This window comes from Myxocyprinus asiaticus, chromosome 5 (genome assembly GCF_019703515.2).
Source record: "Myxocyprinus asiaticus isolate MX2 ecotype Aquarium Trade chromosome 5, UBuf_Myxa_2, whole genome shotgun sequence".
Lineage (NCBI taxonomy): Eukaryota > Metazoa > Chordata > Actinopteri > Cypriniformes > Catostomidae > Myxocyprinus > Myxocyprinus asiaticus.
In genome coordinates this window covers 5,910,101-5,933,733 of record NC_059348.1, presented here as the reverse complement: position 1 = coordinate 5,933,733, position 23,633 = coordinate 5,910,101, and the positions used below count along the sequence as shown (strand labels likewise).

General features: G+C 38.8%; 2 protein-coding genes and 1 non-coding gene across 21 annotated transcripts in view; 1 reads left to right on the top strand and 2 right to left on the bottom strand.

Annotated features, from left to right (window-relative positions):
• Positions 1 to 11,108, bottom strand: part of LOC127440778 (gastrula zinc finger protein XlCGF57.1-like) — a 593,771-nt gene extending 582,663 nt beyond the window's left edge. For all 3 annotated transcript variants that reach the window (XR_007897194.1, XR_007897193.1, XM_051697672.1), the window contains exon 1: positions 10,959 to 11,108. The gene's annotated coding sequence lies outside the window, so the exon portion shown is untranslated. The remainder of the gene's footprint in view (positions 1 to 10,958) is intronic.
• Positions 1 to 23,633, top strand: part of LOC127440730 (gastrula zinc finger protein XlCGF57.1-like) — a 518,561-nt gene that overhangs the window by 253,608 nt on the left and 241,320 nt on the right. For 5 of the 17 annotated variants that reach the window (XM_051697512.1, XM_051697511.1, XM_051697514.1 and 2 more), the window contains exon 2: positions 18,483 to 18,626. The exons of 7 other annotated variants lie outside the window; for them this stretch is intronic. In XM_051697512.1, the coding sequence (XP_051553472.1) occupies positions 18,483 to 18,626 (144 nt within the window). Of the gene's footprint in view, positions 1 to 18,482; positions 18,627 to 18,964; positions 19,055 to 22,282; positions 22,442 to 23,633 lie in introns of all 17 variants that reach the window. 5 more of the 17 variants (XM_051697526.1, XM_051697516.1, XM_051697525.1 and 2 more) reach the window with 3 other exon arrangements.
• On the bottom strand, positions 11,903 to 11,984 carry trnas-aga (transfer RNA serine (anticodon AGA)). The gene has a single exon. It is a non-coding gene; the product is annotated as a tRNA-Ser (tRNA).

Here is a 23,633-nt window from a genome sequence, read left to right as displayed (position 1 = left end):
AAACAGACTGAGTGCTGTAATAAAATCAAAGGGTGCTTCAACTAAGTATTAGTTCAGGGATGTGCACACTTATGCAGTTAGGTTATTCTAAGTTTTTTTTTTTTTTCTCTGAAATGTGTCACTTTGGTTTTCAGTGGCATTGCATAGGTTGTAATTTTTACATTAAAGGTGCAAAAATTCTGATATGATTGATCTATTAACAAAAACCTGCTGTTTTAACAGGGGTGTGTAGAGTTTTTATATCCATGTATAATGTTAGCTAGCTGCATTGCTTACATGGGCCTATATTCGCTAGGTCAAACTGTCTTTCTGTACTGTGATCTTAATGCTTTTCTTATGCCATCTTCACATACTTTGCTACATTCTGATGTCAAGTTCACAGCTCCCCACACTTGCTGTAATGTTACCGTAAACACTGTAGCTAACTACATCGCTTTACATTTCTGATGAAGAGAATCGAGTTTATTGCATAGGTACTATTAAGTTTTCTTTTGTAATTTTAGACAACATGCAAACAAAAACTTTGACATGTTGGTTGAGCATGTAACTCTTTGTGAATTTAAAGCAACTTGTTACACAATTAGAAAAGTAGCTAATATTTTTATATTGTGATTTTAAGAAAATTTGTAGTATTCCTCTATTACAGCTCATGTTCATTATTCAAGGGGACAAGTGCCTTCAGGTATGATACACTTCTGTCCCATGGCCAAAGCAAATGCCACCAGCACTGGAGTGCTGCACAGAGGGCAAAACAACCTAATGCACCAGTGCCAGCTGTAGTTCAAGAAGTGCAAAATGTGGAGCAGGCTTTGTTTGAAAAAATGATGAACAGGATGCACCGGGCCTACTACATTGCAGAAGAGGAGCTACATTTCACTCAATTCTTCTCTCTTCATGGGCTCATCCAAAGGACAGGTGGAAAACTCCCAGACAGCTATGGCTCTGACAAAGCTTGTGCTCGGTATGTATATCTCATCACCCATTGTAAACTGCTATGTTCTTTCAAACAGAGAGTAAACTGAATTTGCTTGTTCTTTGTGGAGCTTCATAAGCATAATATATGACATGGAGAGGGAAAAACTAATGGAATTTGAGGAAGACCAAGTATTTCTCCAATATGATTGATGGGGCGACTGATGCAGGCACGATTGAAAACGAGCTGATCTATGTCCACTTCCTGGGAGAAAAAGGGCCAGTAAATGCCTACCTGTCCATTCAGGATGTAAACCAGGGAACTGCTGCTGGAATTCTGGATGCCATTTATACAGGTATTGTTGAATGGGTGTAATTTTAACCTAATTGCCTCTGTCGCTAGGTTGTATCCTTCTATTCACTCAAAATGTGGTCTCTTTTTTTATGCTCTCTTACAAAGCATTTGAGGCAGACCTTTCTGACTGGAAGCACAGGCTGCTGGGATTTGGCAGCGATGAAACAGCTGTCAAAGTAGGATGCAGGAATGGTGTGTCAGCACAACTTTTGAGGACATCACTCACCTTATATCAATTCACTGTGTAGCTCATCACTTGGAGCTTGGTGTTATGAAAGCAATTAAAGAAGACCACAACATGGCTCAGCTTCAGACCACCTTGAGGCAGATTTATGTGCAGTACCACTACTCCCTCAAGGCCCTCAGAGAGCTCCACCTCATCGCTAAGGCCCTGGAGGGAAAGGTACTTAAGCCATCTAATCTGCATGGAGCTCGATGGTTGCCATATGTGCATCGTGCAACAAAGGTGAGTGATCAATTAAATCCTTTTCAGCAGTCTCTCTCAAATTTTAATGGATATCATCATGGACACATGGATCTTAAATAATGCAGTATTTTTTTATTTATTTTTTGGTAGATTTTTTTGTAATAGTTACCCCATCTTTATGTCCCATTTTGAAGACATGGCGAGCATGGAAAGGAACCCCAAGCCATCATCAGCAGTTTTGGGACAGGCAAAGCAAGTTACTAACTATTTGCATAACATCCGCAATGTCTTGTTCCTACACTTCATGTGTGACACACTGAACCACCTCACAGAACTAAGCAAGAAGTTCCAGAAAGACACAACCACATCTGTCAAGCTATTGAGTGCATTAAAAAATGCTTCTGGAACATGACTGCCCTCAAAACAGAAATGGGCCCACAAATGAGTCTTGAATATGAGTCAGTGAGGAAAAATGGAGAGTACAAGGAGTGAAGTTTTCTGGTACATCACTACCAGCCATAGAGGAAGAGAGGGCAAAAGTGATAGGTAACATATGGAGTGTTACAAAGAGTTATGCTCAAAAGTTTGCATTCCCTTGGAGAATTGGTAATATATGTACCATTTTTAAAGAAAACATGAGTGAGCAGGCAAAACACATTTCTTTTATTTCTTATGGGATTCATATTCAACTGTAGGTTATAACAGAATGGCACAATCATAAAACAAAATATGGCAACAAAGAAAAAAATGAAATGACCCCTGTTCAAAAGTCTGCATACCCTTAGTTCTTAATTCTGTGTATTGCCCCATTTAGCATCAATGACAGTGTGCAGTCTTTTGAAATAGTTGTCTATGAGGCCCCAAATTCTTGCAGGCGGTATAGCTGCCCATTCGTCTTGGCAAAATGCCTCCAGGTCATGCAAAGTCTTTGGTCATCTTGCATGAACCGCACGTTTGAGATCTCCCCAGAGTGGCTCGATGATATTAAGGTCAGGAGACTGTGATGGCCACTCCAGAACCTTCACCTTTTTCTGCTGTAACCACTGGAGGGTCAACTTGGCCTTGTGCTTAGGGTCATTGTCATGCTGGAAAGTCCAAGAGCTTCCCATGTGCAGCTTTCGTGCAGAATGCAAATTGTCTGCCAGTATTTTCTGATAACATGCTGCATTCATCTTGCCATCAATTTTCACAAGATTCCCCGTGCCTTTAGAGCTCACACACCCCCAAAACATCAGTGAGCCACCACCATGCTTCACAGTGGGGATGGTATTCTTTTCACTATAGGCCTTGTTGATCCCTCTCCAAACATAGCACTTATGGTTGTGACCATAAAGCTCTATTTTGGTCTCGTCACTCCAAATTACAGTGTGCCAGAAGCTGTGAGGCGTGTCAAGGTGTTGTCATTTGTGGCATTGGCACAGTAAAGGCTTCTTTCTGGCAACTCGAACATGCAGCTCATTTTTGTTCAAGTATCGTCGTATTATGCTTCTTTAAACAACCACATCATCTTTTTCCAGAGCAGCCTGAATTTCTCCTGAGGTTACCTATGGGTTTTTCTTTGTATCCCTAACAATTCTTCTGGCAGTTGTGGTTGAAATCTTTCTTGGTCTACCTGACCTTGGCTTGGTATCAAGAGATCCCCAAATTTTCCACTTCTTAATAAGTGATTGAACAGTACTGACTGGCATCTTCAAGGCTTTGGATATCTTTTTATATACTTTTCCATCTTTATAAAAGTTCCATTACCTTGTTACGCAGGTCTTTTGACAGTTCTTTTCTGCTCCCCATGGCTCAGTATCTAGCCTGCTCATTGCATCCACGTGAGAGCTAACAAACTCATTGACTATTTATACACAGACACTAATTGCAATTTAAAAAGCCACAGGTGTGGGAAATTAACCTTTAACTTCCATTTAAACCTGTGTGTGTCACATTGCATGATCAGTCATATTTTCAAAATCAATGCCAAAATTTCACAATTTCTGCCAGGGTATGTAAACTTTTGAGCACAACTGTAAATTATGTACATTGGCCTTGTGACTTAAAAGAGCAGTCAGTGATTTTGTTATGGTCCAAACAGATGACATCATCTTACATTTAAAGGAGAGGATGAAGGGCCTAGAGAGGGGCAGTCCAGTCAGCTGCTTTAGGGCATTCGACCCATCTGGCTGACACAAATGGTAGAAATCAGACCTTAGTGCCTGTATGCAGTTCAGGGAAAGTGGTCAGGAAGATGTCAAAGCACTAACGGAGCACTTCAGTCATCTTCTGTCTAGGGAGGGAATTTGCATTGAGGATGTTCTGTCTGACTTCCAGATTTACAAGGCATTTGCCCAGGGCAGATCAGCTGTCCCTATGAGGGACGCATTTTTGAAAATCCTGATGTCAGATGTGTGTAGTACGGTAGTGATATGAATGAATATTGAATTGATTCCTTATATTCTGTGTACTTTAATGCAGGGGTTTTCAATTCTGTTCCTGGGGACCCACAGCTCTGCACATTTTGTATGTCTCCCTAATCTGACATACCCAGTTCAGGTCATGGATCCTCTACTAATAAGCAAGACACTTAACTCCAGGTTGCTCCAGGGGGATTGTCCCTGTAATAAGGGCACTGTAAGTCGCTTTGGATAAAATCATCTGCCAAATGCATAAATGTAAATGTAAAAATGTAAATCTCAGCTCTGTAGGTACATAACATGCCAGTGAACAGTGACAAAAACTTTGAAGATCCAAAAAGGAGATAAAGTCAGCATAAAAGTAATCCATACATCTCCAGTTGTTTAATCAATGACTACATTTACATAGACACCAGAAAGCCATTTATTGCAAGAAAGCTGCTTAAAGGAGCAATATGTAATATATTTACTGTACTAAAGCATAAAATTATCACTATCAGAGATTTAGGAAACATGCTAAGTTGAAATACTAGCTTCTCCGAAAACAATGCTTCAGCTTCTACTTTGAAATGTCCGTTCTGGGCTGGAATTTCTGTTTGTGTTTTGGCCTGTGTGATCCCGCCCACTGTCCATTTCCCAATAGTATTCCAACACCCCGGGTTGCCAGATTTGAAACAAGTTAGCAGGCAAACACAGCGCACTGCAGCCATGGAAGCCAGCAATACGTCTAGCTATGAGTGGTGCGAACTGCCAGACACATCATCGGAGGTGAGCTTCCCTCCCTCCAGGAAATATATACCAGACGGTGTGTGAAAAAAGCTCGGAGGATCATCAGAGACTCCAGCCACCCGAGCCATGGGCTGTTCTCACTGCTACCATCAGGCAGGCGGTATCGCAGCATCAGGACCCGCACCAGCCGACTCCATGACAGCTTCTTCCCTCAAGCAATCAGACTTTTGAACTCTTGATCTCCCACGATCAAAATACATCAGCACTGCACTTTATTACTCTTACTCTTATATCTCACACCGGACTGTCATAAATTATATTATTATTATATTCTCTCTTAACAACATGAGCTGGTTTATAATGTGCAAACAATAAAAACATTGCAAATGTATACATTAGCTGAACAACTTACAGAGTAAGGCTCGTCGCTTGCCAATGTCAGTTTGCTCATTCCTGTTGCGTGTCCTCAACCTAGCAACCCGTGTGAGCTTCGAGTCTGGGGAGGAGGGGGCGAGGGAGACAACTCTCTCCAATATTTTGAATTTGGACTGCAATAGCCATTTTAAACACTTGAAGTCAATGTTACATTTTGCTCCTTTAAGACTCAAAATTTGTGTATTCGTTTACATGAGCTGTGTTAGCGATTTTTTCTTTTCTCCTGTATACACGCTTTTCTAGGCCTGTCATGATTATTAAATAACCATCTGATTGCGGTTATTTGATCTAACCATGGTTATTTGAGATAACCACGATTAAGCAATCACATTTTAATACCCAAAAAAGGGAACTTTAAGCAAATATACTGTATAAATGCCATGAACTGCACATTTGTGTGTCATTTTGGTTGAACTCTGAGTTCAAGCATCACTGAGCCTCACTGCGGACGTCAACTAGAGCAGCTCCTGTCCGTGAGAGTGCGCAAATGCCCTGATGCGCGTACTGTCAGCAAAGGCTCGTGCCAAACTCCCGCAAAAATATAAACAAACAAGTATAAACTGTGATAGTGAACGCAAAGCGCTCCGGTTTCACTTTACACTATCTTTTAATGGCAAATATTCCAGGTTCATACATGTTGTGACAGAGGAGACGATGCACGCTTACTCTATTTCTGTCACAATCACATATCCCTATTTTATTATTTGATTTATATATTTCAAGTTAAATATGTATAAAATACTTCATAAGGTGTATGTAGCACACATGCAGAAAAAAAGCACACCTTAAAAATATGACAATTTATATGACAATTAATCGTGAAAGCCCTTAAAGAGACATAAGTGATTGAAGTGGCTGAGGGACTCTCACTCACATGGCAATTTAGAGCCTCCAATTCACTTAACCTGCATGTTTTTGGACTTGTGGGGGAGAGCATGCAAACTCCACACAGAGAGGCCCAGTTGAGCTGCAACTCGAACCCAGGACCTTCTTGCTGCGAGTGCTAACCACTGAGCCACCGTGCCACCCCTAATTCTTTTACTGAATCTACAGAACATATATTTTTTGTAGGTGAATATTCTGCTGCCTTTTGGAAAAGTGCAGGATTGGTTATTAGAAAAAATTGTGATTGATATAATACATTCACTTTTGAAATATAATATATGGTACACATGAAAAGGATTGCTTATTTACTTTTCTGGTAAATCATGTTATCATATTGGCCAAATACTTCATCCATAAATGCAGATTTTTCAAATCTCTCCCACTTTTCCTAGTATTTATGAATGAATTAATGCTGCCTTCACGTGCTATCGGAATTATTGTAAATACGAGTTTCCCACTCGGAAGTTAAACAAGAATGACCCCTCAAGTTGTAATTCCGACTGGGAAACTCTGAGATAATGGTGCATTCCATTTACCTCGGAAGTCGGATATCGGAGCTGGGAATGATGTCACACCCGAGTTGACTGCCTTCCAGTACACAAGTCGGAAAACCAAGATGGACGCATCCAGGCAAAACTTTGTTGTGCATGCTCTTTCGGAATACAAACAACTACAGAACAATTATGAAGTCCACCTAAAAAACATCATGGAAGAAGTATCATGTCCACAGATAGAGGTTGGATAGTACTGTGTGCACCACTGAGTTTGAGACACAGACAAACGAAAGTGCTAATAAACAATATATTACTACTGTTTCACTTACTGTTGATGCACTGAGCAGCCATTTTGGATTCTGAAGTTGGGGTTGTTGCGATTCCTCCGAGTTTCCAAGTAGGAACTCCGACTTGAGGGGGCGTTCCAGTTAAAAGTTCCTACTAGGATTTCCAACTTCCGAGTACAAATGGAACGCACTATAATTTTGATACCCGAGTTTCCGAGATGGGAGGATTCCTAAACTTTCAACATGGTGGAGGAGAGTACAGTTTCTGTAGTGAATGCAGGTTTTGTTAATTTTTCTACATACAGTTAATTTTTACTGCTTGCTGTTTTAGTCATATTCATTTATGAATATAAGCAACCATATGATGCATGTTGTAAATTTTTACACCGTGAAAATAGCTTGAATTTGACCAAAATTCCATTATCGTCAGCAAGCTATGGTGTCAAAATAAAAGTTCCTAAAAACATAGAAGTATGAATGAACAGCATAAAAGCAGCATAAAACTATATACAGATACCCTGAAAAAAATAAAAAGTAAAAAAGCTTTGAAATTATTGGAGATGGAGGATTAGGTAACGCCATACGAGAAGCAGACGTGTGAGACACGAGCTCTGCGAACTTTGCTAGTTTTTTAATTATTTTCATGTTATAATCCGTTGAGATTCGATACACCCAGTTACATACTTGCTCTTTGAGGAAATCATGGCAAAGAAGTCAAAATCCTCAGACTCTGGAGACATTAAAAGACACTTACGTGTTCAAGCTGAGGCCTCTGACGGCCTGCGGACCGGGGACTCGATTTGGACGGCACTTCGGTAGATGAAATTCAGCATCAACTGTCCAACATCTCGGTAATGCTGATGAAGGTTGTTGCTGACTTGGAGGATCTCGCTGTAATACGTCGATCGATTACGGCGATGGAAACAAAATTCTCTGAGTTGGTTACAAGAGAGACAGAAGTTGAAAGACATATCGATTATCTTGAGTCATCGGAAAGGGAATTATCTGCTAATCCGCCAGCGTCCAAAACAGATTTGGAATTAATTTCGGAAAAACTGGAATATTTTGAAAATATGAGCTGAAGGAATAACATACGAATTGTTGGAATTCCTGAGCATGAAGAGGGCAGAGATATGGTGAAATTCCTGGACGAGCTCTTCTCGAGTCTGCTCGACATAACAGGTCATAAACTGGAAATTGAGCGAGCTCACAGAGTCCCGGCTCGCAGAACTGCTGAGGGAGACAGGCCCCGATCGATTCTGGCCAAATTTCTGAAACCATCTGATATAGATCTCGTGTTGCACCAGGCGAGGAGCTTTCTTGGAAGAATCACAATATTTTCTTGTTCCCGGACTTTGCAAATTCGACAAGAGAGAAACGCGATCGGTTCAAGGAATGTAAGAAACTCTTACATGTAAGAAAAATGTAAGAAGTTCACTTGTGCTCTGATGTTTCCGGCCAAACTGAGAATAGAAACGAAGGACGGTCGCAAAGTATTTACATGTCCAAAACAGGCACCCTCCTTCATAAATACATTGGAGTAAGCCATTTGGTGTTTCTTATATTAGTGGACTGACTCGCGGTTCAGGGACTCTATTATCTGAAGAAGCTGGGTGCCATTTTTGTTTCTTTTTGTGCTGGCGCTGCCTAGCGGCTGGAGTTTGTTTTGTGGCATGACTCCAAGAAACTTTTGCATTGACGGAAGATCGTTTTTTACACTGAAGTTCCCGGCCAGATCAAGAATGGACACTATGGATGACCGCAAAATATCTACATGCTCACATACAGGATGTCTTTTATAAAGTTAACGGGCTGAGTAAGTTATGGTGTATTTGTCTTTCTTTTTTTTTTTTTTTTGGCCTCCGAGTTAGTTTGGCTCTTGATCATCCGAGGAACCGGGATGCCGGTTTTGTTTTTCGTGCTGGCTCCGCCTAGTGGCCGGAGCTTGCTCTGTTGAATAACACTCCTTTGGAACAGCTGTGGATAAATCTGTTCATTCTTTGTGCTCATGCCTCCTGTTGGCTGGAGTTTGTTTTTGTGGAGTATTTTTAAGGGACAGTAGAATGATTACGTAATCTGCTGAACTCATAACAGCCGGCTCACTGAACAATTGTTTATCTGTCCGAGAAAACTGAACGGCTTTATATCAGCTGGAGTTTGTTTTGTGGAGGAGACTTTAATCTTTTGATGGACTCAGTTGTTGATCACGGTGAAGCAAAAGTGTGTAAGCTCCCTAGAGCAACAGTGACGCTTCACAGGATGTGTAAAAATCTTGGTCTTGCAGATATTTGGAGACTTTTGAACCCATCTGGTAGAGACTATACATTTTTTTCATCAGTCCATAAGATTTATTCTAGAATAGATTTTTTTTTTTTTTTTTATATATATATTTCATCTGTTGTTGACTGCTCAATTGGAAATATCTTAGTCTCAGATCACGCCTTGGTGAGTTTGGAGATGTTGCCACGTATGGAGAAAAATAAATCATATAGTTGGCACTTTAATGTATCCCTTTTGCAAAATCCTGATTTCCAACAAATGTTAAAGACCGAAATCAATGTTTATATGGAGACCAACTGGTCCTCAGTATCTTATGTGGGCGTGGCTTGGGAGGCACTTAAGGTTATGACATCTCTTATACATATAGATCAGATGGGGTTTATTCAGGGCACAGCTCTTCTGATAACATTAGGCATTTCATTAATATCATGTGGTCAGTAGCGAATGATCAGTCTCCGGTCGCTGCCATTTCACTTGACGCCGAAAAGGCGTTTGATATGGTAGAATGGGATTTTAAGGAATTTTAAGATTTTAGAAATGTATGGGTTCGGGAGTACATTCATTGGTTGGATTAAGTTACTTTATAGGTACCCTGTAGCAGCAGTACACACAAATGGATTAATTTCAGATTATTTTACTCTGGATAGGGGCACTCGGCAGGGTTGCCCTCTTTCCCCATTATTGTTCTGTCTTGCCCTGGAACCATTAGCAGCCACGATAAGAAAGGAGGAGGATTTTCCAGGGGTGGTGTCGGGAGGTGTGGCGCATAAGCTTTTGCTTTATGCGGATTATATTTTATTATTCGTCTTTGGCCCTACTAGATCTATGCCTTGCATCCACAGAATTATTAATTCCTTTTCCAAGTTCTCTGGATACAAAGTCAATTGGTCTAAATCCGAAGCTTTAGCTCTGACTGCGTACTGCCCAGTAATGGCCTTTCAGCCGGGCGCCTTTCAGTGGCCCAAACAGGGAATTAAGTATTTAGGTATTTTATTCCCAGCAAATTTGTCTGATTTAGTTAGAGTTAATTTTGACCCTTTAATTAAAAAGTTTGAGCGATGTGGACAGATGGGCTTCATTACATTTATTGATGATTGGGAAGATTTATGTTATTAAAATGAACTGTATTCCAAAATTCAACTACCTGCTACAGTCACTCCCTATAGATGTCTAGTAATAGAGGGGGTTAAGTATTGATTCTGTTTGTATATGTTCTTGCTTTTATGTGTTAATATAGGAATCAATAAAAAATGTTTTTAAAAAAGTTAACAAAATTATTGGAGATATTTGTAAAATATAATTTGTTATAAAGACCTGGTGATGCCCGCTGTCATTTCTTTTAATATTTTTTTTCTATTCCCCTTCACATTATAAACTGACGTTATAAGTGGAAATTTCTTGATCATTACATTAGAAATTAAGTTCTAAGTCTTAGGAACAAGAATGTGCTAAATTTTTATATACTGTATGTACATGTACTGTAATGTGCTCTAGAAATCAGTTTTTGTTCCAAGGAGCTGGGACCATCCTGCCTCCGTAGTTAAACTAAGTAAAACAAAAATAAAAAACTGGTGGTTCACTCGAAAAAAAAAAATAGTCCAGCAACCTGTATTGGACCACTTGAAATGGACTGACCCAAAATTGTGTTCGAAGAACTTAAAAACACAAAATAATACATGTCTAAAGTGACATTTAGCGATACATGGGTACACCACACTGTACAACAACCAATAAAAGTAGATTTATAGTGCTTACCTTTTGCTCAGCGTCCGTCCACTGAACATCGGCCGTTACGGATCAAAGAGGCACATGCGCAGTACACCAATAACGGTTTTAAATTCAAAACTTTTATTAAAATGAATGGGAGAAACTGGAACGCCAAACAGTCAACGGATATAGAAAAGAAGTCCCGCCCTACAGGTAAAACAGCCAATCACGTTTTAGATACAGACATCGCCTGTCAATCAACTCGAGAGTGCGCATGCGCATTAGCTATTTAAGGCGGAATTTTTGTTTTTTTAGCGTAATCTGAGGTAAAGATGCACAATTTATGATACCAGTGTTGTCATATTTTACTGATGATTTGAAATATGTTCTTTGATTGTAATCCTGATCAACCGTTTTGGAGATTTCGGTCTTTCCCCATTCAAGTAGATAGGAGCTGCACTTGTATGCCGAGTGATCTATCGAAACCAGAAACTCCCATGATGGTGATAAAATGTAAATTACGCATGAATATAACAAATACAAATAAATATATTAAACTACATTTCGCAAATTAACGTGTTAAATCGACAGCCCTAATGTACAATTTCAAAAAATAATATTAATTGATATAAATTAGAATTTTTATATTTTAAAAAAGTTAAAGTGTGATTATAATAATCAAGACAAACAAATTATGAAAAAAATAAAAATAATAATTTAATAATTTTCTTAATTTATCACACATTATACATTTGCACATATATAGTGAAATTCTTCTTTTCACATATCCCAGCTAGGCTGGGGTCAGAGTGCAGGGTCAGCCATGATACAGCGCCCCTGGAGCAGATAGGGTCAAGGGCCTTGCTCAAGGGCCCAACAGTGGAATCTTGGCGGTGCTGGGGCTTGAATCCCCGACCTTCTGATCAGTAACCCAGAGCCTTAACCGCTGAGCTACCACTTCCCCCAAAATGAAATTAGCTGAACAGCAATGTCGTAGTCGGCAGGATTCGAACTTGCGCAGGGAGACCCCAATGGATTTCTAGTCCATCGCCTTAACCACTCGGCCACGACTACTTGATACATATTAAAATATATATACACTTTCACTTTCTGTTCAGTTATAGTGCTTGTTCTGCACCAGATCATCTTGAATGTAGCCCACCACTTTTGAAGGCTTTTTTGTATGTGATCTTTTCTTATAGTAAAAGGTATATGATAAACTCTTATTATTTAAACTTTGAAGATTTATATTGAGTATCAAATGATGTGTATTTTGCGCAAACATTTTAAAAAAAAACTTTAAAAAGTTTAAACATTTTCTGCCATACTCTTTTAAATGTTATATCGAATTGAGACAATATTAAACCATAAACCTCATATTGTATATCAAACTGAATCGTGACATGAGATAACTATATCGCCCAGAGTTAAAATTACGAATAGAGGTTATGAAAAGATATGTAGGGCTGTGCCCACTGGTTTGCTGAGACTAATTCAAAGCAATTTTTCTAATTCTTTATCCAGACAAGGCGCTTCTCTGCCTTGTTTGAAAAACTGTAATGTGGACATAATTGATAACTGATTATTGACAAGTGCAGTAACAGACTTATTTACAAAGAGTTTAAACGTAGCATTGTTGGTGATTTTCAGTGTTATTCCTTTGGAGATGTTGACGTCTGCAGTAAGGGATAAATCATTCGCATTTTATTTGTCATAACCTGTTACTCCAAAGATTAAAGAGACTCATTACAAAATCTCATTACAAAATCCTGTTTAAGATTTAACCTGTAGGTGATTTTTTGCACAAGAAATTTCAGTTTGAGATGGATCCTTGTAGCCTCTGCTCTTCCTCTCCGGAATAACTTGAACATCTTTTTTTCCAATTTGGAAAAAAAAAAAATTCTTATATATTTTGGGTGGATGTACATACCTGGCCATCTGTAAAAAAAATTCATATTCTTCCCATTGTTTTGCAAGGCATTCTGTTTTTCAAAAGCAATATGATTCCTAAAATTGATGACCTTAAATTACTGTAAACATGGTACTTTTGTTGGGTAAATATCATCTTCACACATGTAAATGGAAAAGTGTAAACTCTCTTTTATTTTATTTGTTTTGTTTTTTATTTACTTTTTATTTATCATGCAGTAACACACTGACATAGTGATTGATGTGTTATGTCTTGAAATCAGAGACCCTCCCCTCGAAATCCGATGAGAAGTGGTCATAGTACACACTCATGGTACTAAGTGGAAACAGCAATGTGTCTAGACTGACCACTTGTGATTGGATCACCGAAACTGCATCTTAATACCAGGTGGAAACAGGCCTATTGTAAAGGCCTCAATGTGCTAAAAGTGATAATTTGCCTTGTGTTTAATGTGAATGGGCTATTTGTCGGCAAATCACCTCTCATAATCGCATTGCCTCTGGTGTGAAAAGCCCTTCATTGCAAGCTGTTCAGCAACAGACATCCAATAAGGAACTGCCTCTACTGCCTTTAGTGATTGTAAAGGCCTTAATTGGAGTGATGAAGAGACAGTATTGCTTTTATCATCATATGCTTTTGTAGTTTGTTTCAGAAGCAGAAATTAATACAGAAATGAACCATTAATAAATATAAATATGGTCATATTTACAAAATGCAAAATTACATTTTTTCATTTTTTTAATACCTATTACTTTAAATGATAATTAAAAATAATAATTCAGAATTCATCAATAATACACTATAAGGCCAGAAGTATGTGGACACGTCCTTCTAATTAACGGGGTTGACTATTTCAGTATTTTCTGTGAGAGCAAATCTTTATAATATATATAAACTCTTATTTAGCACTATATTTTCACACAAAACTAAAATATAATATTGTATTTTAAATGATAGATAGCAGTACCTTCAGATTTCTGTTTAGTCATCAAATTGTAGTAATTTTTTTGCACATGAAGAAATTGTTAACATATTAGGAAGAAAGAAATAACAGTACACACAGTAGTCCGCCAACCATGGATGGCATGTCCACATTAGCAATCACATTTACTCAAAAAATACAGAAACAAACCAATTATACATACAGTGCATAGTGAATATGACATTTACTCATAGCACACGAGAAGCGCTTTTACCTTGGGCTGCATCCGAAAACGTAGGCAGATGACTTGCTACCTTGCTGCCTAATCAGTTAATGGCTTAACTGACATCTGTTTTGAATGAATGAAACTCTTAAGGAAACTGGTCTCCGAATAGTTTGAAAAGCATCTTATTTTCATCACACCTCCATATACAGCCTCCGGAGGCAGCATTTTCCTGGTTTTGGATGCAGCCTTGAAGTTGCACTCACGCAAGCAGCCTCAATCTCCAGACAGTTTAAACGACCTGGATCGCCTACTTGAATTGACATGGAGTGACCGTCATGACTTGTGAGTGAGAGGAACTTTTGATCCTGAAGTTTTTGATTCTGGCTGATAGAATACACGCTTCAGAGGAAGATATTAGATGAGCGCTCGATGGGAAGAAAATGCTGGATTTTCATGAGGTTCATGAATGACATCTGTTTAAACAAGATATCTGCATATTTGCAAATGGTATATAATACAAGTTTTATTGATATTTGCCTTTTATTATTAGAAAAGTTGCAGGGAACTGTTGAGGAGTGACTGTTAGAATGCGTGCTTTAGAGGAAGATTTATGAACGTTCCACAGGATGCTGGATCTGCTGAAGTTGTGTGAGGTTGGTTTATTAAATCTGATTAAACGAGATATGCGCATATTTGCAGACAGTGTTTGATTAGTTTTATTGATATTTGCCTTATTATCATCAGACAAGACAGTTAAAAGTTACAGGGAACTGTTGAGGAGAGAGAGGGAGAATGAAACAGGCGAGCACTTTAACATAATGGGCTCAAACGTGTCTGCCGCTACTCTGATATGTGGACCATTTAAATGACACTGTGTAGCATACCGGTCTATTGTTGTAGTAACACAATGGCACAAAACAACAAAACGAACCGTGACTGGTCATTTACAAATCTCAGTCGCTTCACATGCAAGCAAGCGATTTTCGGTGCCCTCAAGAAAAAAATCGGCCAAACGGGAAAATTTATTGGCCAATGCCGATAATGAAAAAAGTCAGAATATTGGCTGATTTATCGGCCTTGTAGATATATCAGTCGACCACTACTGCAAAGGTTGGATTTGGGTGGCAAAGTGCCACCGGCGGTTATGCATGTGACATAAATTTATCATTTTACGTAAAAATCTTACGAAAACTTGAAATAAATTCCTGAAATAATGCCATAGTGAGTATAGTAAAATATTAGATCAAAGTAAGTGTGTTTTGGATTCTTCATTCAAGGGACGTATTAATGTATTAATTAAATTTTTAAAACATAGCACATTGTTATGGCAATAGTGTATTCACAAGATACGCATTTAGCGCACAACTCAAGTAAGCACACACCACCACTGATCGCAGACTTGGTGTAACAACTACATGTCCATTCGTACCCGACTGATGTTGCAATCCCGAAATTCCTTCACAAACTTTAAAACTTTTTAAAAACTTTTCTGATTAAAGAGTGCTTCAGTTTACCGGGGATCAGCACTTTCATATCATAACACATAGCTCAGTTCTCTCTATAAGTTCAACTGTTCAATCTCCGTTGTGCATATGATTAATTGCAGATGTAAGTTGGACTATTATATTTATGCGGTTGATAGCTTAGTTATCTCATATATGATGCATTAAAAATAGGTAATTAAAAAAGTGCTTGTTTATGGGAATCAGAGTTTTCATCTCACGACATGCAGCTTAAGCCTAAAGTGTACTTCAGTTTTGACGTGAACGCTCTGCGTCTGCGTACAGTCGAACATGAGCCTGTCAAAGTATACTCCATTTGATAGTGCACGCATGCGTGCTACAACTGCTACAAGACATCGGACTATTTCTCTTCAGGAGTTTAGACCCATAAAGATGTCTTTATATTCTTTCAGACTCTAGTTATACAAATGCAGGTATCTCCTGTCCTCCTCACACACACTCTCTTGATGTGCATATCTACTGTTGGTATTTTTACCTTCGTCTCCTGTTATTTACCGCCGATTACGTCTTTTTTTATTCGTGACAGCAATGGCTCAAATGTGAGTATTGCCACCTTGTGGATCCACTCATTCATACAAATACAGGTGCATCTCAATAAATTAGAATGTCGTGGAAAAGTTCATTTATTTCAGTAATTCAACTCAAATTGTGAAACTCGTGTATTAAATAAATTCAATGCACACAGACTGAAGTAGTTTAAGTCTTTGGTTCTTTTAATTGTGATGATTTTGGCTCACATTTAACAAAAACCCACCAATTCACAAAATCTCAAAAAATTTGAATATGGTGGCATGCCAATCAGCTAATCAACTCAAAACACCTGCAAAGGTTTCCTGAGCCTTCAAAATGGTCTCTCAGTTTGGTTCACTAGGCTACACAATCATGGGGAAGACTGCTGATCTGACAGTTGTCCAGAAGACAATCATTGACACCCTTCACAAGGAGGGTAAGCCACAAACATTCATTGCCAAAGAAGCTGGCTGTTCACAGAGTGCTGTATCCAAACATGTTAACAGAAAGTTGAGTGGAAGGAAAAAGTGTGGAAGAAAAAGATGCACAACCAACCGAGAGAACCGCAGCCTTATGAGGATTGTCAAGCAAAATCGATTCAAGAATTTGGGTGAACTTCACAAGGAATGGACTGAGGCTGGGGTCAAGGCATCAAGAGCCACCACACACAGACGTGTCAAGGAATTTGGCTACAGTTGTCGTAGTCCTCTTGTTAAGCCACTCCTGAACCACAGACAATGTCAGAGGCGTCTTACCTGGGCTAAGGAGAAGAAGAACTGGACTGTTGCCCAGTGGTCCAAAGTCTTCTTTTCAGATGAGAGCAAGTTTTGTATTTCATTTGGAAACCAAGGTCCTAGAGTCTGGAGGAAGGGTGGAGAAGCTCATAGCCCAAGTTGCTTGAAGTCCACTGTTAAGTTTCCACAGTCTGTGATGATTTGGGTTGCAATGTCATCTGCTGGTGTTGGTCCATTGTGTTTTTTGAAAACCAAAGTCACTGCACCCATTTACCAAGAAATTTTGGAGCACTTCATGCTTCCTTCTGCTGACCAGCTTTTTAAAGATGCTGATTTCATTTTCCAGCAGGATTTGGCACCTGCCCACACTGCCAAAAGCACCAAAAGTTGGTTAAATGACCATGGTGTTGGTGTGCTTGACTGGCCAGCAAACTCACCAGACCTGAACCCCATAAAGAATCTATGGGGTATTGTCAAGAGGAAAATGAGACACGAGAGACCAAAAAATGCAGATGAGCTGAAGGCCACTGTCAAAGAAACCTGGGCTTCCATACCACCTCAGCAGTGCCACAAACTGATCACCTCCATGCCACGCCAAATTGAGGCAGTAATTAAAGCAAAAGGAGCCCCTACCAAGTATTGAGTACATATACAGTAAATGAACATACTTTCCAGAAGGCCAACAATTCACTAAAAATGTTTTTTTTATTGGTCTTATGATGTATTCTAATTTTTTGAGATAGTGAATTGGTGGGTTTTTGTTAAATGTGAGCCAAAATCATCACAATTAAAAGAACCAAAGACTTAAACTACTTCAGTCTGTGTGCATTGAATTTATTTAATACACGAGTTTCACAATTTGAGTTGAATTACTGAAATAAATGAACTTTTCCACGACATTCTAATTTATTGAGATGCACCTGTAATTCCAGGCACATGCATATTCTGTGCGTTCAAAGATGCAGGGTTAGAAAAATTGGGCTGCACACTGCTGATGACGAGAATTGCGTCACAGGTCCTGTACGCAAACGCTCTGACCGAGGTTTACTTTGGGCTTTAGATGGGAAAAATCCTCACAAAACTAAGACTGGCTAATTTGAATAAACCATTCCCTTGTGAGGACCAACAGAGCTGAAATATTCTTCTAAAAATCTTCATTTTTATTCAGCAGAATAAAAAAGTCACACATCTGGGATAGCATTCTTTTATTTTTATTTTTGGGTGAACTATCCCTTTAAGTGTTTTCCACGACAAGCGGTTCAGAATGTCCCCTCCGAGATGCTGTTGTATGACGTCACGCAAACATGGCGGCGCTCTGTGAGATTTGCAGGGTTCTGATAAACATTCACTTTTAAACAAATTATTGCACAAATAAGTAAAATAAATGCACCAAAGTTTCCATATCAGATAATGTTTAACACACGTTTACAGAGACGCAAAAAATTGTAAACGATCTTCTCTATTAATACTCATAAACCTGCAGAAACTTCTAACATTGATTTTTGTTTGTTTATTTATTATTCGAGTATCGGACAATAGACCGCCGCATGATTGAAAACCGGATCAAGTAGAAATATCCAGTATCCGACATTGAATAATACGAGCTAACTGCATACACGAACATTAGAGGAAAAACAGTGCAATAAATATGTAAATTTGGATTCATGTTTATAAATGTCGTCAATATTCTCATCATCCTAAACGAAGACTTGTTTCAACACGAACAGGAATAACTCCAGGTGTTTCAACTGATATCTGCGGGATAAAACATTGTAAAATGATGTTTATTAAAGAAGAGAGTGAGGACATGAGTTATCCAGAATCATGCAGTTCAAATGTCATGAAAAATGAAGATACTGAGGAACAAAGAGGTTGGTGTCCATTCTTCATTATTTATTATTGTCTGTTCATGAAGATTAAAGTTATAAACTATCAAGCAGTTCAGCACATTTGGTGGCTGTAATTATTTATCGATTCGTAGGAGCTGTCAAATAATTTAATCAATCAAAGTAAAACAGCAAAGAAAATGACTTTAAAAATAAAACAAAGTGCACATAAAATTGAATTCATTAAACCTTGCTGTTTATATCACATTTAAATAGATACTTGTCATCTGTAGCTTTCTACTATTACATATGGGTCAATTTTATTGCAATAATTTTAAGATTTGTTCTTTGAAATGAAAGACCATTTTGTGTTTTCATTTTAGATCTGATGGACGTGAAAGTGGAAAATCAAGAACTAAATGAAGTCGAAGAGAAACACCATCCGGATCAGACACTTCATGATTTCATAACTGGTGAAGAATCATATATTGGTTCACCGCTTGTGGCTGAAATCTCCATTCTCCGTACAGTAAATCCGCTCAAGTGTTTATTATGCCTGGAACATCCATGCGAGTAATGAATAACGCCTGTTTTACACTGCTCGCCGAAGCAATACATGAGCCGAACCAAAGCAGTGTGTCACAACAATTTTGCTGTAAACAACGTGTGAAAATACGCAGAAAATAATGTTATAAAATGGTTATCAAAAGTGAGCTATTTTTAAGTGTTACAAACATGATCACATTTAATAATATAGTCAGAAATAAGTAATTATGCACAACCATTGAATAGCGTTTTATCTTTGTTCAAACAAAAGCCAGAACATTTAAGTGTTGAGTACTTCCCTCACAAAAAGGATGTTGCTTCCAATATGTTAACTAACCATCTTCACCAGCAGCCAGGTACAACATCCCAAGTTTTTTTCCATTGGAAATTAATCCTGATAATGTAAAAAGTTGAGAGTAATAGAGCATTTAGACAGCAGAACTCCCACTACTCTGCTGCTTCTGCTTTCGATGTAAATATACTCATTTGTTAACATGCACGATGAAAAAATACACACTGCTTATTTCCTGCTTCGGCATGCAGTGTAAAACAGACTTAAGCGTGCGCTGGTCCATACAGTCAGTTGCTGTGTGAGGATGTGCAGTGATTTAGAAATACTTCGAAATGCAGATAAAACACTGTAAAGAACTGTGTCTCATCTGAGAGCGACAGCACGTCACACAGTTCTTGGAGCACTATGTGTGTGCGTTCCTCCATTTTTAAGTTTCTGTAAACCTGCTCTTCGACACACATCAAGTTTGTATTTGACTTATTTGCTCTACAAATCCTTTGCAGGCTTTGGATTTTCTAGACACCATTATTTCAGGATGACCAGAGCTACATTTCAGATGCAATGTCTGGTCTGCTGGTTAATCCAGTTATGAATGAGTTATTCAGTCACATGACTTTTTATAGCACATCTTGTGTTCCTAATAAATTTTATAGGAAAATAAATTCAATAGGAAACATTATTCAGTAAATGTGATTCCATCATAGTTTATGCGCATTTCTTCTTATCGAATAAAAAATATATACACTTCAAGCAAGCATATACATTTTTTTATGCACATTTTGGAGATTTTATTTGCACCTTGTATTTCCATAGAGCAGTTTTTTGTGATATCCCAAAATGCGCATAAAAATATGTGGATGGAAACCCAGCTTGTGTTGACTGGTTTGTGTGATGTGTTGGGTTCATGTATTCAGATATAAGACAAAGGCAGGCCTAACACAGTCGTAAAACCTGACTGATAAAAACCACGGCAAAATCAAACAAAGGGAGTCCAAAACAGACTACAAATCCCATGAAGCCTTGCTCACTAAAGGATCGAACTCTCAACTCATTGGATGAGGCACACAACAGAACGGCTCTCAACCATGACATCATCGGGAGTAGAAATAACTCTGAGATCCTTCCGGGCATTGCTTCCAGCAACTTTGCTCGCCGTGTGTAGACGCAGCTATCGCAATCTCCATCTTGCTGGACAGGTTGAGATTACTCGGTGTTCCACCGAACACTCTAACGGATCCGAAGGAGACCGCCGAGCAATCCGCATCTTCATCCATTTGCCTGCAGAAGTGAAGAGAAAAAGATTTCTCTTCCCTCTTCAATCAAGTCGACGTCGCTGATTTCTCCGCCAGCCCGCCAAGAATCAGCAGCCGTATCGCCCGCCGAAAGAGCGAGGAAACGGCCTCCCGTCATCACACGAGCCTCGAGGAACCGAGTCGGAGTCAAACGATGGATGAACACACATTCTACCTGTGTCCTCATGCGATTCAAGAGGTTTATGTCTGGGCAGAGATAGAATATTATAGTGTGTTATTCTTGTGTTTCAAGGTTATTGCTTGTACAGTTTACGGACCGCCGAGTCCGCTCATTGCTGCTAATAATACTCAAGGTATTACTGTAATGTACTATTATCATGAATGAGATCTGCTGTGTTGTAGTCCAACCACATTGGACTGTTGTGTATTTCCTCCATCGCGGGTGAGACCGGCAAACTGAGTTCATCCATTAAAGAACCAAAGACCGCAGGACGGTTTACGAGCCGTCCACCGTGTCTCTGAATGATAAACTAACTGCTGCTTTCTCTCCCACGATCACAAAACCGGCTTTGGTGCCGCCACTTTATTCTCTCTCTCTCTCTCGTACTAACCACACACACACGCACGCACGCGCGCGCGACCTCTCACAAACATTCTCGCACACACTTTTGGCTAGTAGATAACTTCGTGATAAAGCTCAGCTTTGTCCCTAAGTTATCATATAAGCGGAGACACGCGGTAAATTGGCAGACGCCATTAACCGGTTTCTCTCCGCCCACATTTGCAGCCATATTCTCTGGCCAGAAATCTCGCGTAACGTACTCTCCACGAGAGTCTCGTCTGCCATTTTTTGCTGGTCACTCCTTACACACACACACACACCCCTACCTTCCTCTCATGTGTTATAGGCTTATTTTGGTTACCATATCTAATCATGTCACTGTTTAGTTTGTAGTTGTAAATCGGAAGTTTATTGACTGCATTGTATTGATTATTAATTGATATTACTGCATAAATAAACTTTGTTATATTTCAAAGAGAAGTGTTTTGGTTTGTTTTGCATACACCTGTGTCAAATGCTGGCAGGGGACGTCAGTGCTCGGATTCAAGCCTTCATTGTTTCCTTTTGAATGTCGATTTTCTTAAGAGAACAATCTAATATTGAGACTGTTGTACTGTCTGGTTATTAGTCCCTGATTCCAGGGTGGTGCCCTGGTGATATTAATCCTTTTTAATATTCTATTGATTTTTATAATTGATAATTATCTTTGATAATTATTAATTATTGCTAATAACCAAACCCGCTCCTGAACGTATTGCACTACATTTACTGGTGCCCCGTATGAGGCTTTAATGAGTTAGATTCTATTATTTAATTTAAATATGAATTAATATCTAAAGAATTAATGATTAAATATTTCTGATAGTAACACTGATCTAAACAACCAGTAGAACCTACAGATGGTAGGAGATAGAGAGTTGTTTTGACCTCTGACTGGTGTCTTTATATTAAAGAGAAACTGAATGCTTTACCTTTAAAAATCCTAAGATTAATCATGATTAACTGTTTTAATCTATTTTTATTTTAAGTTGTAAATTCTATTTTACAGGTTTAACGAAGCAAAACCAAAACCAAGTGTCCTCTGTAACCTGCTTAAGTGCCCCAGAAAAGATGGAGTTTATTAAAGAGGAGTTGAAAGAGCAGAGTGAAGACATCAGTATTTCAGAACCATTCAGACTGAAGAATGAAGATACTGAGGAACAAAGTGGTTGGTGTCCATTCTTGACTTTTCTTTAATGACTCCTGAGGAACATTAAGTTAACAAACCTTCTGGCAGTTCACCAGGTTTGGTGGTAGTTGTTATAAAATCATAGGAGCTTTAAATCAGTTACTAGAAATATAGAAAAAATAACTTAACTTGACTCTAGTGACCTTTGCAGTGACCGATGAGCTTCTCACATTGAAGAACTGAAAAGCCATTGACCTACTTGGATCTGATCCATACTTTTTCCTCAGCAAATACGATTCATCGCAAACACTGAATGTTATCCATGGTGGCTGTGTAACCAAACATTTTAATGGGCTTCTCCTACATTTAAATGAAGCAGAGCCAGTGTTTATTATTGATTGTAAATCTTTTTCGTATTAAAGATGGCATGAATATACAATTCTAGGAAAAATCATTAGTCATTAATTAATCATTAATAATGCCTTTAATAATTGTTCTTTTATCAGTGTATTGCATTTTAGCTAAGCATTTGTGCCATGAATGCAGAATGGCACAAAACATGATAAATTACGCATTATTTGCTGCATATATATTACTTCAAGTCTTCATCAAGTAGTTCAAACAGCTTCTTTTACTGATCCCACATGCATTCTGTTTATAGACAAGTCACGTCTGAACCTAGCAAAGTGGTCTCACTGCATTTCAAAATGTAGCTATAATTAAGACAGGATTATCTTTTAGTCATTTACTGATAACCAATGTTGTAACAATGTATGTGAGCAAGCCATTAACACTCAAATCAGTTGCTCACAGTAGACACACTAGGGCTGGGTGATATCCACCGATCAGCCACAACATTTAAACCACCTCTCTAATATTGTGTAGGTCCTCCTCGTGCCGCCAAAACAGCGCCAACCCGCATCTCAGAATAGCATTCTTCGAACAAGTCTGGCTATTCTCTGTTGACCTCTCTCATCAACAAGGCATTTCCATCTGCAGAACTGCCCCTCACTGGATGTTTTTTGTTTTTGGCACAATTCGGAGTAAATTCTAGAGACTGTTGTGCGTGAAAATCCCAGGAGATCAGCAGTCGCAAAAATACTCAAACCAGCCCATCCGGCACCAACAATCATGCCACACTCCAAATCACCGAGATAACATTTTTCCCGCATGGTGCGGACTTTAGCCTCCACCTCCCAGGATACCAAGCCCACCACGCGAGGAGTGGGGA